The sequence below is a fragment of the Hypanus sabinus genome, chromosome 4, assembly GCF_030144855.1.
Source record: "Hypanus sabinus isolate sHypSab1 chromosome 4, sHypSab1.hap1, whole genome shotgun sequence".
NCBI classification, from domain to species: domain Eukaryota; kingdom Metazoa; phylum Chordata; class Chondrichthyes; order Myliobatiformes; family Dasyatidae; genus Hypanus; species Hypanus sabinus.
In genome coordinates this window covers 180,344,903-180,361,751 of record NC_082709.1, presented here as the reverse complement: position 1 = coordinate 180,361,751, position 16,849 = coordinate 180,344,903, and the positions used below count along the sequence as shown (strand labels likewise).

Here is a 16,849-nt window from a genome sequence, read left to right as displayed (position 1 = left end):
TTCATGATCCTGTGGCTTATTATGGAACTTGCATGCTACAATCATCAGTGCATACATCCCCACTATTGTGGCTATACACCTACCCAAGAAGGGCTTCGATCCTTACTGGCCCACATTCCAGACAGACTGGTCCTTTTACGTCACTTCAGTGTTAGGGTTGAAAGAGAAACAAATCTCTGACATGGTGTACTATATCCTGTAGCCAGTTCCTTTTTCATGGTGTTGTCCTTGATACAAACATTGGAATCCATTAATTTATGTGCAGAAAATACAAAAGCCTGAAAGCACATATCACCAAGCGTAAGGACAGCTTCTCCCCTATTGTGATAAGATTATTAAATGGCACTCTAATACAATAAGTTGGACACTTGGCCTCACAATCCTCCTCATTATGATCTTGCACCTTATTATTTGCTGCCACTGCACTTTCTCTGTATCTGTTACACTTTATTCTGTACTTTGTTATTGTTTTCCTTTGTACTACCTCAATACACTGACATGGTGGTAAGTATCCACACAGATTTGTTGGAAGTCCACCATAATTTGCCTTTGTGAAGATGCTCTTGACTTCTCTGTAAGAAAATGTCAGGACCAGTTTTGACCAGAAAGACGAGGAGAGCCAGGAACCAACTAAGTGCAGATGAAAGGTACTGATGGATGGGAAATTTCATTGCAGCAGGATGGAAAAGAGGCAGCTCTGCTGGTACCTAAAGGTCCAGTGGAAAACCCATGACTTAAAGAACAGATGGTGGCTGGAAAGAACATTGCAGCTCCAGCAGTTTGCTGATGACCGTGACATGAAATTTCTTCCAGCCTTCTACTGCCCAAACACTCCGCTCAGCACCAACAATGTAGGTGAACTTATCGAGGGGGAGGGCAGTTCGCACTGGAAGACAAACTCCTCAGTCATCCCCCCTTCCTTGTCATCTGTATCCATGACTCTGTTCCACCTCAAATTATCCCAACTTTGCGATCATTCCTGACAGGCAAGTCACAGCAGCACAAAAACAAGCCCTTCAGCTCATCTAGTCCATGCTATCCAGTCACGTTGACTCACCACCGGGACTAACACCCTCCTTAAATGTTGCCGTTGAACTTGCATGCAGCTCATTCCACACTCATATCACCCTCTGAGTGGAGAACTTTCCCCTTATGCATGTTATCTTTCACCCTAAACCTATGACCTCTAGCTCTATTCTTACCCAGCCTGAGGGGAAAAAGACTGCATGCATTCACCCTACCTATACCCTTTATATTTTTGTGTATCTCTATCACATCTCCTAATTCTTCTACGGTTTAGGAAGTAAGAGATCAAAGGTAACTATGTCGCATGAAAAAAAATTAGACCTTGGGAACAGACTGTATCCCTAAAAGTTGGTAGAGGGAGACTTCAGTCACAATATCTCAGCCTTGTCTCCCATGTATAGGGAGGGGAGACGATACCAGAGGCCTGAGAGGTACTGTAAGCCTTTCTCAATAAAGAAAGGCTGTAGATCATATCTAAAGGGTCCCAAATCGTCATGCACGCCATGCCACCGAACCCTGATCCCAATCTGTCAAGGACTGTGAGGTAACTGCCCGCGCATCAGCGTTCTCACATTAAACCAAAGTCATACACAGGCATTTTCCATTAAGGGAATCCATCCTAACATCCTGGGTTACATGGATCCTGGATCGGCCGCTACAATCACCGGAAGAACAACCCTTTTGGAGAGCATCATTCTGAACTCGAGTGATCGCACTATTACTACTCTATGACTCTAAAGTTGAAGTCGAATCTCTTGTTATGTTTTCAGGTAGTGGGTGCTGGAACATGACTTTCCGATCTGAAAGATTGTGTGCTTTTGTCAAATCGCCTTTAATCAGTACTATGGGTTAATAAGTAGATAATCCTTTTTAGGGTTATTAATTGATTAAAGAACACCCTTGCTCTTTAAAACAGTGCTTTGAGATAGCTCTTACCCACCTGAGAAGAGATATTAAAATTGATTCAAGGGCTAATTCTTCTTGATTTTGTTTTCGAAAGAGCTTTTTGCTCCTTTATATCTTGTGGGATCATACCGATGATTAAGATTGGACTATAAGACATAGGAATAGAATTAGGTCATTCAGTCCTTTGAGTCTTCTTTGCCTTTCGATCATGGCTAATTTATTTTTCCTCACCCATATTCTGCTTCCTCCTCTCTATAATCTTTGACAATTTTGTTAGCCAGTAACCTATCAACCTTTGCTTTGAATAGAATCAATGACTTGGCCTCCACACTCATCTGTGGTGGCAATGAATTCCACAAATATCTACCCGCTGGCTAAAGAATTTCCTTCTCATCTCTTTTCTCGTGGGATGTCCTTCTTTCTATTCTGAGGCTGTGCCCTCTGGTTCTGGACATCCCTCGCTATAGGAAACATCCTCTCCACATCCAATATATCTAGGTACTTCAATATTGAATAAGTTTCAATGAGATTGCCCTTCTTTCTTTCAAACTACAGCAAGCACAGGTCCAGAGCCATCAAACATTCCTCGTACATTAACCCTTTCATTCACAGGATCATTCTTGTGAACCTCCTCTGGCCTCTCTTTGTTAGAGAGCCCAAAGCTGATCATAATATTCCAAGCATCTTCTAATCAATGCCTTATAAACCCTCAGTGCCTTATAAAACCTTTAAATTACGATGTGTGCAGAGATGTTAATGAGCTCAGCGCATGAAATTGCAAATAGTAATGTGGTAATTGTGTTTGCAGGCCGTGCATTTGGATACTGACCTTGTGAGAGACTGGTATGAATGCAATATATTATTCCAGAATATGTCTGATGCAAATACACTCATTACACTGCAATAAAATATTCAAAGCCTTTGACTAATATGTACTTTTCATGCTGCATGATTTATTCTACCTATGGAAAGACTAGCATTTGCATTTGGTGTAATCTAAAGTGTTTTATATTTCCTTAAAGAGACTTCAGTTAAAATAATGCAATTTAAAAAAATACAATCTAAAGCAATTACTAGTTAATTAACTGCCTGCTTATGGTGCCTTGCTACAATTGAGGCAATCTCTTTACTGTTAGTGCCATCTTCTACTGCTCAGTCACTGTTGGATAATTAAATGAGATCTGCCATCCAAGACTCAGTGTTTTGAACTATTCAATGTGTGTAAGCTTTTAGATGGATTTGATAATGGCTCTTCAATTACACTGAGTCATACTCATACAGCACTGCATCACAGAAATGGGCCCTTTGTCCCATCTAGTTAGTCCCTGCTGAACTGGTTATTCTGCTTAGTCCCATTGACTTGTACCTGGAACATAGCCCTCTATAACTTTCCTATCCATGTACTTGCCTAAAGTTCTCTTAAGTATTGCCATCAAGTCAAGTCAAATTTATTGTCATTTAACCATATATATGTATAGCATTAAACGCAGCAATGTTTCTCCGGACCAGGCTGTAAAGCATCATCGTACACGGCACACACAATAATTTAGGAAAGTAAGGATAAAATATACATATGGATTGCGCATGAATAAATTTCAAATTTAAATTTCACCTTTCAAGCTTAATCTATGATTTCTTGTTCACCCAAAGTTAAAGCTTTCTTGTTTTTATCCAAACTACATCCCTAATAATTTTGTATACCTCCATCAAATCTCCCCTCGTTCTCCTACACTCCAGAGTAGTAGTTCTTTTCCTGTCTGAATAATACAAATGGATCAATCTATAGTGTGGCGCGTAGCCAAGTGGTTAGGGTGTTCGACTAGTGACCTGAAGGTCATGAGTTCGAGCCCAGCCGAGGCACCGTGTGTCCTTGAGCAAATCACTTAACCACACAATGTTCCAGTCTACCCAACAGGCAAAAAAATGCTGGGGGGTCAACCTCATGATAGACTGGTCATAGTCTCATAGGGGAGGAAGTCTCATACTTTCAGTCGCTTCACACCACAAAAACCGGCATAAGCACCAGCCTGATGAGCCTCAAAGGCTCGGGACAGGACTTTGACTTTGTTCCATCTATAAATCAAATTATCCATCAACCCATTTTTTTCATAAGATCAAACTGGGCCAGAGATTGCTGGGAAATACTCTTATTTACTCTAAATACTCTTAATTAAATTCTAAATACTAAATTAAATACTCTAATACTTGTGATTTTTTTGCAAGACCCTCTAATTTGGCAGATGATTACACTAGTTAACAGGAATTGCGGGTTGGTACGAGAATATGTATGCTTTTATTTTAGTTTTCAAATTTATAGGTTTTTATTGGATTTCACTAATCTTGGGACTGGCTGGAAGGGTAATTAAACTTGATGCAAGCATTGAACCAGCTGAACATCTGACAACCTGCTGGAAGTGTTCAAGGTCAGGCACCAATTAATATTTGTAGTCCAGCACATTTCATCAGACTGGGGAAAGTGAGAAGAGCAAATTGGTTTTCCATATACAAGCTGCTTAGAATAAAGAGAGCATCTCTAATAGGCTCAACACACACAAAATGCTGGAGGAACTCACTAGGCCAGGCAGCATCTATGGAAAGAGTAAACAGTCAACATTTTGGGCCAAAATCCTTCATCAGGACTGGAGAGAAAAAAAAGATGAGGAGTCAGTGTAATAAGGTGGGGGAGGGGAGGAAGAAATACAAGGTGATAGGTGAAATGGGGTTAGGTGGATGGGTGAAGTAAAGAGCTGGGAAGTCGATTGATGAAAGAGATATAGGGCTGGAGAAGGAGGAATCTGATAGGAGTAAACAAGGCCATGGAAATAAAGGAAGGGAGAGGAGCACCAGAGGGAGGAGATGGGCAGGTAAGGAGATAAGGTGAGAGAGGGGCATGGGAAATGGTGAAGGGGGGGTGGATTACCAGAAGTTCAAGAAATTGACATTCTTGCCACCAGGTTAGAGGCTACCCAGACAGAATATAAAGGTGTTGCTCCTCCAACCTGAGCGTGGCATCATTGCGACTGTAGATGAGGCCCTGGACTGACATGGTGGAATGTGAAGTGGAATTAAAATTGCCACTGGGACATCCCACTTTTTCTGGCAGACAAAGCATAGGTGCTCAGTGAAGTGGTCTCCCAATCTACGTCGGGTCTCACTGATATACAGGAGGTGCCTTCTGTTACTACTGATGGTGAGGACATGGATGTGGTGAGGACCTGACGAGTACCTGGGGACGCACCTGGACAACAGACTTGAGGGGAGCACCAACACAGAGGCTGTGTTCAAGAATGGCCAGAGTCGCCTCTACTTCCTGAGGAGACTGAGGTCCTTTGGAGTATTCAGGCCTCTCCTTCACATGTTCTACCAGTCTGTTGTCGCCAGTATAATCTTCTATGTGGTGGTGTGCTAGGGCAATGGCATCTACACGAGTGATGCCAACAGGCTCAATAAATCGGTTAGAAAGACCAGTTCTGTTATAGGAGTCAAACTGGACACACAGGAGGCGGTGGTAGAACAAAGGACCCTATGGAAAATTCTGGCAATTCAGGGCACAGTCTCTCGCCCTCCGCATGCCACCTTAGCTGAGCAGAGGAACATAAGAACAGAAGAAATGGGACCAAGAGTAAGCCATCTGGTCCATTGAGCCTGCTCCATCATTCAGTAAGATCATAGCTGACTTTTAGTAATAGACTAAGATAACTGCGCTGCTCCAAAGAGTGCTATATGAGGTCATTCTTACCCTCGGCCATTAGGCTCTATAATGAGACAACCTCTAGCTGGGGAAGTGATGACCCCCTCCTGTTAGACTGAAGTAATTTATTTTTTATTCTTTCTACTTCTGTTCTAATATTTGTATCTGTGCTCTTGTAATGCTACTGTGATACTGTAATTTCCTTTGGGATCGATAAGGTATCTATCTAATATTTGTAAATGGCAATTACCCCACAAGAAAGGGAAAGTGTGGATGGGGAGGGGATTAAATGGTTTGTTATTTGTGGTTCAGATTTCCAGCATCTTTAACATGGGATCTTGTAGGTGCCATGATGGTTATAGCAGTTAGCACCATGCTATTACAGCTCGGGACATCAGAGTTTGGAGTTCAATTCCAGCCTTATCTGTAAGGAGTTTGTGTGTTCTCTCCATGACCCCGTGGGTTTCCTCTGGGTGCTATGGTTTCTTTCCACAGTCCTAAGACATACGGTTGGCAGGTTGGAAATAACTTGGGAAGTGTGTAGCTTGGGTGGTTAATGACTGTATTGCGTTGTTCTCCAATCCTGGCAATCCATTTGCAAACGTTTTGTCACCACATGGGGAGACATCATCATCTTTTGCAAATGGATTGACAAGATCAGTTAGTAAGTTAATTGACCATTGTAAGTTGTCCTGTGACTAGGCAGGGGTTAAATAGGTGGGTGGCTGGGCTGTGCAGCTCATTCGGCTGGAAGAACTTGTTCGTGCTGTATCTCTAAATAAATAAAATTTTCCTCAAAATCTAATCAACATGTATTTTTAATATTATTTTTGTTACTGAGGTACAATATGGAATTGGCCCTTTGAGCCACACTGCGCAGCAATCCCCTGATTTAATCTTGGCCTAATCATGGGACAATTTACAATGACCAATTAACCTACCAACTAATATGTGTTTGGACTAAGGGAGGAAACCAGAACACTTGGAGGAAAACCATGCAGTCTTGGGGAGAACATACAGACTATTTACAGACAACGGTGGGAATTGGGGTGTTACAATTAGGAATTAATTTACCAATGCAGGGTCAGCTATTAGATCTCCCACTTTGTTGGCATGTGGTTACAAATGGAACTAAATACTGGGATCATCAACAAAATGCTTGACCTTATTCAGCGGAGAAGCCTTGCAAGTATGATTTCACTCCCCCTCTGTCTTCCCCCTTCCCACCTCCACTGCTGAACTAATCTATGAGCACAGTGAGAGCATTTATCCGTGTGTTCTTGCAGCAGTGCAGTTTTTGGGAATTGGCAAAATGTCTGAGGAACACGCTGGAAATCCAGAGCAACACACACACACGAGATGCTGAAGGATCTCAGTAAGTCAGGAAACATCTATGGAGGAGAATGAACGGTCATCATTTTGGGTTGAGACTCTTCATCAAGACTGGGTGGATTTCGGCCCAAAACACTGACTCCATCATTCCCCTCCATAGATGCTGCCTGATCTGCTGAGTTCCTCCAGCAGTCAGCGTTCCCTGACTCTCTCTAATTGTGTTGAATCTGAAATAATAACTGTTTCTCTTTCCACATCCTGATGAGTGTTTCCAGCATTTGTTTATATTTCAAATCTAGCATCCAGTTTTTTATTTTCATACTTACCACCCTTCTGTTTTTTTTTTGTTTGACAGCCGTAAGTTCTGCTGCTTGAGTAACTTGCTCCCAGAATTAATGAATTGGAATTCCTTTTGCAGACCCTAAACTGCAGTTAGCAAAGGGAAAGTTTGCCATAGGGTGGTCAAACTCAAAGTGGTGGGCAGGAGTGGGATGGCATGATTAGAAAGCTCATAACTATACCTAAAACCTGTAGTAAGTTTTAAATCAAGAAATAAAGGGGGGGTTGTCAGAAAGGAACTATTAATCATGACAAGTTCTTCCAGATACATTTATCAAATTTGCAACGGTAGTCTTAAGGACAAGTTCTTGGAATATACTTGCAGCATGTTGTGGGACCAGCCAATAATGAGTCTATTTTTGATCTGGTCATTTATAATGAGACCGGATTAATCAATCCGGAAAGAATGATCAACAATCCTATTTTTGCATTCTGTTTTACAGCGAGTAACTTCGGGTCTGAAGTTAAAGTCTTAAACTTAAAGCAGTTACAAACACATGAAGAAAGGGTCAGCTAAAGTGAACTGAGAAGCAGATTAAACAGGAGAAAAAAAACAGCGAGATATTGAAGGAAATATTTTTGTAATTCTTAAGTATGTATACCAGTGGTATTTCTAAGTTGCATTGAGAGGAGCAAAAGGGCTGAAACTCACCTATGGCCAACTGAGGAATTAAATAAAGGATCGCACTGAAAGAAAAGACAGCATTGTAAGGGTGGGTGGCAGGCCCCAAGGTTGAAAAAATTTTGCAAGCCGCAAAATGCTGACTTCATTTATTTTTTTTGTCGTATAAGTAAACTAACTAGGAATATAAAAAGAAGAACATCTCCATGTTTTAAAATGGAGCAGCTAGGCATTTGTCCATTGGAGAATGAGACTGGGGAATTAATGTGGAAAAAGGAAATGGCAGAGACCTGTGCAAACATTCAGTAGTTAAACAGCACTGAAGTTAGTCGGGAGGCAGGGAGGAATTTAAAACAGTCAATATCCCTGGAGAATAAGTGCTAGGGAAATTAATGGAACTCTACTTTCATGGCCTACATCCTCCTATTTTAAAAAAAAAGCTATAGTGTATTGTTTATAATTTTACACAATTCCCTGGATTCTGTAAGCTTCCCAGTGAATGTAAAGTTACAAATACTGTATATCATACCTATTGGGGGGGGGGGGGGTAGAATAGAAAGAAGGAGACCAGACCCAGTTACCCTAATTACCTTCATTGGAACAATACTAACCTCTATTATTAAGAAAAGTGGAAATTGATAGGTTCTTGATTGGTCAGTCCATCAGAGATATCGTGAGAATGCAGGAGAATGGGATTGAGAAGAATAGTAGATCAGCCATGAGCGGGCTTAATTCTGTTCCCATGTCTTATGGGAATGGTAGAAAACTATAATATAAGTGAGCAGATTTAATCGATGGCATGAGTATCGATATCTCGAACAACACCTTGTATTCCATCTGGGTAGCCTCCAACCTGAAGGCTTGAACATCAGCTTCTCCAGCTTCTAGTAATTGCTCCCACCCCTTCATTATTACCCATATCCTTCTCTCATCTTATATCCTGACCTGCCCATTGAATCACCTCCCCCTGGTGCTCCTACCCCTTCCCTTTCTTCCAAGGTCTTCTACCCTCTCCTGTCAGATTATCCCTTTTTTAACCCTTTATCTCTTTCACCAATCAACTTCCCAACTCTTTACTTCATTCCTCCCTCTTTTCCAGTTTCACTTATTACCTGCCATCTTGTACTACTTCCCCTCCCCACCCCCACCTTCTTACATTGTTTTTTCTGGTCCTGATGAAGTATCTCAGCTCAAAACATTGACTGATCCCTCTCTTCCATAGGTGCTGCTTGGCCTTCTGAGTTCACATATTGCATGTGTTGCTTGTATTTCCAGCATCTGCAGATTTTCTCATTTGAGATTTGACATACCTTTATGAAAAATAAAAGATATAAAGTAGATGGGGAATGTGTAAATTCAGTGTATTTGGATTTTCAGTATTCAGATTTATTCATTGCATGTGCTGTACTGTGCATAGAAACATACAGTAATATTTTCCAGTAACAACCAGCGCACCCAAGGACGTGCTGGTGAAAGCACGCAAGTGTGACCACACATTCTGGTGCCAATAGAGCATCTCCACAATGTTCAACAATAGCATTAACAACAATAAAACAGGCCTCTCCCACCCACTCCTCAACAACCCTAGAACAGGCCTCCTCTAGGCCTCTAGTGCCTGGCTCCCGACCCAGACTTGCAAACGTCAGGCATGCAACTTTGGCAAATCCTGGGGTAAAGTTCAGTCACAAGTTTGAACTTCCAGACTCGCACAGACTTCTGGCCCCAGTGACCTAAGACCTCCTGACTTTTGACCTTCAGGCTTCTACCTCCAGACCTGCTGTGCTCTGGACTTTGACCTTTGACTTTGCTCTCCATATTTTGCCAATGTTTGGACGTGCTGATCTCAGGTTTGACCTTCGAGGCGCAACTCCCAGACGTGCATGGACCTCCAACCCATGTGATCTGTCAGTACCCGGGATTTGCTACCTCTATGGACCTAACAATGAAAATACATTTTGAGGTAATGTATTAGCATGAGTGGAAGCTTATTTTATTTGGGACACTATGCTGCTTAATTGGGACAGACTATTACGGAACAGTTTCTAACTAGCATCTGTCACATGCACTTGTGTGGCCATTAGACAGTTCTCCATCCTTGCAGTGATCAATTTTTAAATAGCACCAGTTGCTTGTGTTTGTGGTCAAAAAACAGTGATTTGTGTCACTGATAGTTGGTGGAAAGTGAGCAGTAAGGCAATTCGAAACTGCTTGGCTCACCACGCTTTCAATCATTCGGACTTGGAGATGCCTGAAACAACCGGGAATAGAAATTTTAAAATGTCACTACTTCAAGTTAGGAATTACAAAGGTTATTGACAGTCATCTAGAATGCTCCAATGAAGATGAAGGTTTGGAGAATACCATCATCTAAAACATTGTATGGAGGCAGTCCATGATCCAACTAGGTGTTTGCACTGATTTTAATTCATTTTGCAGTCATGCAAAGGACATGGCAGATGAACACTTTGTCAACAACTATTAGGAACTAATACATAGTTTTATTTTAGAGGTACTAATTTGTTCTGTATTTCATTACATACATAAATTGTTATTTAGTTAAACAGTCGAGTTTGTCTTTCTCCCCCCCCCCCCCCCCCCCCCCGCCAACTGTTTCTGTGAAACTTCAGTTAATTGGGACATCTGCTTAATTGGGCCAAGATATACTGGTCTCAATGTGTCCCAATAAACTGGAATCCACTGTATAAAAATGAAGTTTAGGGGGATGTGGGGGGGTAAGTTTTTTTTACTGGGAGTCATGGATGTCTGGAATGCACTGCCTGGTATTTTATTTTTATTTTTTTATTTATTGAGATACAGTGTAGAACAGGCCCTACCTGCCCTTCGAGTCGGCAAACCCTGAATTAATCCTAGCACAATCACAGGACAGTTTACAATGACCAATTAACCTATGTCTTTGTATTGTGGGAGGAAACTGGAGCACCCAGAGGAGACCCATGCGGTCATGAGAAAATGTACAGTCAGCAGTGGGAATTGAACCCAGGTCACCGAATCTGTTAAGTTATGGTCTAACCACAGTGCTACTATACCATGTCATGGTATTGTGGTAGAGGCAAATACATTGGAGGTTTTTAAGAGGCATTTGGATAGGCATATGGATGTAAGGAAGACTTATTATTGTACATGTGTGAACTGCCATGGAAAACTAGCTTGCAACAATGTCACAGGTATGTAACATTAGATAAGCGGTACTGGCAAAAACAAAAATTGTGTACTATTTATAAAAGAAAGAATACAACTAGAATAAAGTACGAAGTGGCCACAATGTTATGATACTGAGGTAGTGATTAGGGTTTTGCTGGTTGGTTCAAGAACAGAATGGTTGAAGGAAAGCTGTTCTTGAACCTGGATAGAAAAGGCTGGATGTCGGGACCAGAGGCACTAATGATCTGCTCTCTGCTCTCTGCTCTCTGCTCCATGACATTTACTTCACTCTTCGCTGCTCTGAAACTGTGGTCCTGTTCCGGGGCTTCATGTCTGTGGGCTCAGCAATATTTCTCTGCTATGTTCTGAGCTGAGGCTGTGGGTCTGCTCCGGCTGCTCTGGGCTTTATGTCTGAGGGTTCACTTTTGTGCTAAATGCTACTTGCTTCGTTTTATTGTTTGCAGAACTTGTTTTTTCCATTCTACACCCTCTCTGCCCCTCCCCTCTCTCTCTCCCCCCTTCCCCCTCTCCCACTCCCTCCCTCTCTCCACGTTGGGTGTTTGTCAGGTATTTAATTTTGTGGCTTCCATTTGGTTTCTTTGTTTTGTGGCTGCTTGTAAGGAGGTGAATTTCAAGGTTGTAGAATGTATGCATACTTTGAACTTTGGTGGTGTGGGACTTCAGGTTTCTGCACCTCCTGCCTGACAGGAGCTGTGAAAAGATGGCCAGGCCCGGGTGGTGGGGATCTTTGATGATGGATGTTGCCTTCTTGAGGCAGCACTTCCTGTGGATACTCCTGGTGGAGAGCAGGGGTGTGTCTGTGTTGTATTGGGCTGAGAGCACTGTTGCTTTTTTTGCCTCTTAGATTATACAGAGAAATTGCATTTATATTGCAAAAGTATATTGATACCATAATCCAGCTTCATTAACTATTCCAAACTTAATTTCAGTGACAAAGTAGCTGAAGAGCAACCTGTAGAGGAGGAGGAGGAGGAGGAGGAAGAGGAAAGCGATATTGATGATGAAGATGACAACGACCTTGATGAAGTTGAGGATCAGTATGAGGATCCTACCGAGCATACAACCAGCAGCACCACCACTACCACAGAAGCAATTGAAGAAGTTGTGAGAGGTAATGTAGACCATCGATTTTTTTTAGGCAGTCACTGGATGTGAACTCTTAGTTACAGTCAGTTTCTTTGACCATGTTGAATTGATTTAAACTGTTTTAAATGCTATGTTAATGCTAATGATGGCACTGGTTAAGGTGAGCAATTTTGGGCCCTATCTAAGGATGTACTGGCATTGGAGAGGGTCCAGAGGAAGGTCATGAGAATGATCCTGGGGATACAAAGGTTAACGTGTGAGGAGCACTTGATGGCTCTAGGCCTGTACTCTTCTGGTTTAGAGGAATGATGTGGGATCTCATTGAAACCTATAGAATAGAGTGGACACAGTGAGGAAGGTTCTCAGAGTGGGGTGTCTAGGACCAGAGGGCACAGTAGATGTCCCTTTAAAACAGAAATGAGATTTCTTTAGCTAGAGGGTGGTGAATCTGGAACTTACTGCCACAGACTGCTGTGCAGATCAGCTCATTGTCTATATTTATGGCAGAGGTTTATAGATTCTTCATTAGTAAGGGTGTCAAAGTTTAAAGGGAGAAAGCAGGAGAATGGTGTTGAGAGGGATAATAAATCAGCCATGATGGAATGGCAGAGCAGATTCAATGGGCTGAATGGCCTAATTCTGCTCCCATGTTTTATAGTCTCATAGCTTGCTCACTGAGCTTGGCCATCCACTAGAGTGAAGGATATGATTAGAACAAGGGGTAGGAGTAGGATAGTTTTATTGCACTTTTTCCAAAATAGACAATTTAGAAGTGAATAAAAGGAAATGTTGGAAGTAGTCATGTGTCATTGGAATGAATCCTCTTTCTGACATTGAGATCATTGTAGATTTTAAATGTCTAATTCACGTTTCTGTATTCTTAATTGACTACAGTGTGGAAGAGCCATAGATCTGTTTGGGCAAACTATACTTAATAGTCAACTGGCTAACTCAACTTTGCCATCTTCAGAATGCATTCTACCATTAGATCTGAAGAAGTGGCGAGATATTTTTGGTTATGTTTCACTCGTGACATTTGGATTGTGTCTATCTATAGTTCATAGCAGATTGAATTTAAATCGTTGATTTGCTGGGTTTTTATCCTTGGGCTATTCTGAGAAACTGAGCACTCTGATGTCACAATCTATTTGTTTCCTGATGCTCTGTTCTGCATTAACCAGTAAAAGTCCTGCGCCAGTTCAGGTTATATCAAGGCTAACTTTTATCAGGCAGGTGGGTGGGGGTATGACAGGGAGGATCTTCCCCCCCCCCCCAGCAGCCGGCATCAAGACTATTTAAATTTCAGCTTTTTTTTTGCTGATAGTGGTAATCCTGCTTGTGGGTATAATGACTTTCATGATACAAAGTGTCAGACATGAGTGAGTCATAGAGCACAGCAGCACAGAAACAGGTCAATAGGTCCAGTACTCTATGCCAACCTGTTTATTGTGGGTCCCCTCCTGACTATGTACTTACCCAAAATCCTCTACCTGTTGCAGTCAAACCCTTTGGCAGCTCGCACTCGCACCACCCTCTGAGTGAAGAAGCCTTTTAGTCCCATTAAATATTTCATCTTTCACCCTTAACTCATTACCTCTAGTTATAGGCTCACCTACCACAGTGGGGGGAAAACTGCTTGCATTTATCCAATTTATGTCCCTCAAGTGTGGCCCATATCCTTCTAAATCTTTCCTATCCATGTACCTGTCCAAATGTCTTTAAATGTTATTATAAAATGTTAACTTAACTATCATTTTCTCTAGCAATTCATTTCATATTCACGCCACCCTCGTGTAAGGAAGTCGACCCTGGGGTCACTTTTATATCCTTACCTTCTCACATTAAATCTATGCCTTCTATTTCTTGATTGCTCAGCCCTGGGTAAAAATACTGAGTAAGTTCCTCTATTCCATGTCCCCCATGCTTTTATACACCTCTGTGGTGACCCTCTACGCTCCAAGCAATGAGGTCCTAGCCTGCCCAGTATTTCTCATAACTAAGACCTTTGGAGTCCTGGCAATGTTTTCTTAAAACGTTTTTGCACCCTTTCCAGCTTAATGACATCATTGGTTATTTAGGAGAGCACAGCTAGAAGCTATTCTACACTTTCTCGCTAGTGGCTCAGTTAAATGTTAAATATTTATTCTGTTTTTGGCCTTTATGGTCTCTGAATTCAGTTCTGATTCTGCTCTTTGCATCTGACTTGGCACTTATAAGATATGAGATTTATCCCTTCAGTTAAAAATGGAATCAATGAATTGTTAATTCTCTTAACTGACCAGTTAAAATTTGCAGTGGAATTAAATCATTTTAATTGCGATTTTGTCTAGGAGCCTATTATCTCAGATTGGACAGGTAGATCTATCAATGTAATGCTTCACAGCCACTCAGTTTTCCATGAACACAGAAAAGTGCAGAGTTGTGGAATGTGTAAGAGGGAAGGGGTAGACTGATTGTGTCGAGTAGGTTTATATAGGAAGGCACGACATTGTGTGTCAAAGTGTCTGTACTATGGTCTATGTTGTATATTTCACCATGGGTCAAACCCCTACTGTGCTCTACTGGTCTATCTATGTTCTATACTTCACTGTGGACCAAAGTGCCCCCACTCTGGTATGAATGTTATGACAATTAGCTTTTTGTTGGAGCAGCAACACCATACATTATAAAACGAGGGCACACAAATGAATGTAAATTGACCTATATTATAGATTACTTGTGCGTGCAAAACAAAGAACTCGTGCTGGGATAAGAGTGAGGAAAATAATATAGTCCAAGGTAGTAGGAAATTTTATGGTTTGGCCTAGGAACTGGGTGATAGTGTGGAAGAGGCTGTTGTACTGCAAGTTGTGGGTCTGTGGGCCCTTGTACCTCTTGCCTTGCGGCTGCATTGGCTTGGATGTTGACGGTTCCTGATGATAGGTGCCCGATATTGCCTCATAGATATGCAGATGATGGGCACTGCTCTGCCTGTGATGGACCTGTCTGAATTTACCACTCTGTGTAGCTTCTTGCTTTCCTGTCCATGTCGGGGTCATGATGTAGCCTGCCAGAAAGCTTACAACATAAATCTGTAAACACTTGTCAGACCTTCAATCATACTAAACATCTAGTTTAGGCTGTAGCTTAAGTTTTGCATACAATTCCAGGCACCATTTGCAGGACAGCTGTTGGGCCATAGAGCATGATATATGTCATCTACTATTTGTTTAGGATTTCAACTTTGTGGCTTGTTTCTGTCATAGAAAAGAAGATTATGGGCAAGGCCTAAAATTATGTTGCAGGCCATAACCATCCCCTCAGCTAAATGGGTCAAAAATCACAAGATGAATACTGAGGGGAATTTCATTGAAACCTACGAAATATTGAAAGGCCTTGGTAGAGTGGATGTGCAGAAGATTATTCCAATTGTGGGAAAGTTGCGGACCAGGGGGCAATGCCTCGGAATAGGACAATCTTTTAGAACAAAGATAAGAAGAAATTTCTTTAGCCAGAGTGTGGTGAATCTGTGGAATTAATTGCCACAGACGTCTGTGGAGGCCAAGTCATTTGGTATATTTAAAGCGGAGGTTGATCGTAGGGCATCAAAGGTGTCAAGGAGAAGACGAGAGAATGGGGCTGAAGAAAACTAAATCAGCCATGATTAAATGGCAGAGCCAAATGGCTAATTCTACTCACACATCTTATTGCCTTATGGTTTTATAATCGACAAAAAGTACCAGAGGGGAAAATTATGACAGTATTTTAGATGATACAGGATACATTAAGGTAGTTGGGGTCATTTTAATAGATTTGTTCCATTTTGGAGGATGAATTCAAAGAACCAGTGAAGAGAACACTGGTGGCTTTGGCCCATTCTGTATAATTCAATGAAATGGCAGAATAACAAATTCAGCACTCAGTTGAATTTAGACCATAAGCCATTCACAACACTAACTGTGGCCCTGTTTGCTCTTTGGACGTGATGATCCACGTGGCAAGTGAGATTACACTGAGGTTTTAAAGTTCAAAGTAAGTGCATTATCAAAGTACATATATGTCACCATATACAACCCTGAGATTCTGAGGCTTTAACCTTTGGAACTAAGAAAGTAATTTCCTCGTTCAGCATTTGATCATTTACTTTCTGTCAATAAGCTTTTGTGATGGATTGGATTTCAATAAGCAGAATTAGAGCAAATTTGGTTTATCAACAAGCAATTTTCAAAGCTTATGTTTGGCTGTTTGCAATGTTCTTGTTCCCTTCAAATACACTAGCCAACCCACACATCACTGGAGTGCAGGAATTCATATTAAAGTGGATAGTTGGATGTGTTATTATTTGGCTCATACAGTAATTTGTGGAAATACTTTATCATTTTGCAAAACTCTCCATGCATTTGATCTGTGAGTCCTTCTAAGATTAATGGAAGAAGTTCAAAGTTCAAAATACATTTATTATCAAAGTATGTATACTATGTATGACCTTCAGAGTTGTCTCCTTACAGGTAGTCACAAAACAAAGAAACCCAATAGAACCCATTTTAAAACAAAATATCAAACACCTAATGTGAGCAAAAAAAGAACAAATCGGGTAAATAATAAAAAAGTAAGCATATAGCATTCAGAACTAAAGTTCATAAAAGTGAGTTCACAGCTACAAAGTTAGCCACAGCCAGTCCAGG

At 41.4% G+C, this 16,849-nt stretch overlaps 1 protein-coding gene across 4 annotated transcripts in view; it reads left to right on the top strand.

The window, feature by feature from the left end:
• Nucleotides 1-16,849, top strand: part of LOC132393542 (amyloid-beta precursor protein-like) — a 202,597-nt gene that overhangs the window by 122,236 nt on the left and 63,512 nt on the right. For all 4 annotated transcript variants that reach the window (XM_059968933.1, XM_059968932.1, XM_059968929.1 and 1 more), the window contains exon 6: nt 12,029-12,210. In XM_059968933.1, coding sequence (XP_059824916.1) covers nt 12,029-12,210 — 182 coding nt within the window. The remainder of the gene's footprint in view (nt 1-12,028; nt 12,211-16,849) is intronic.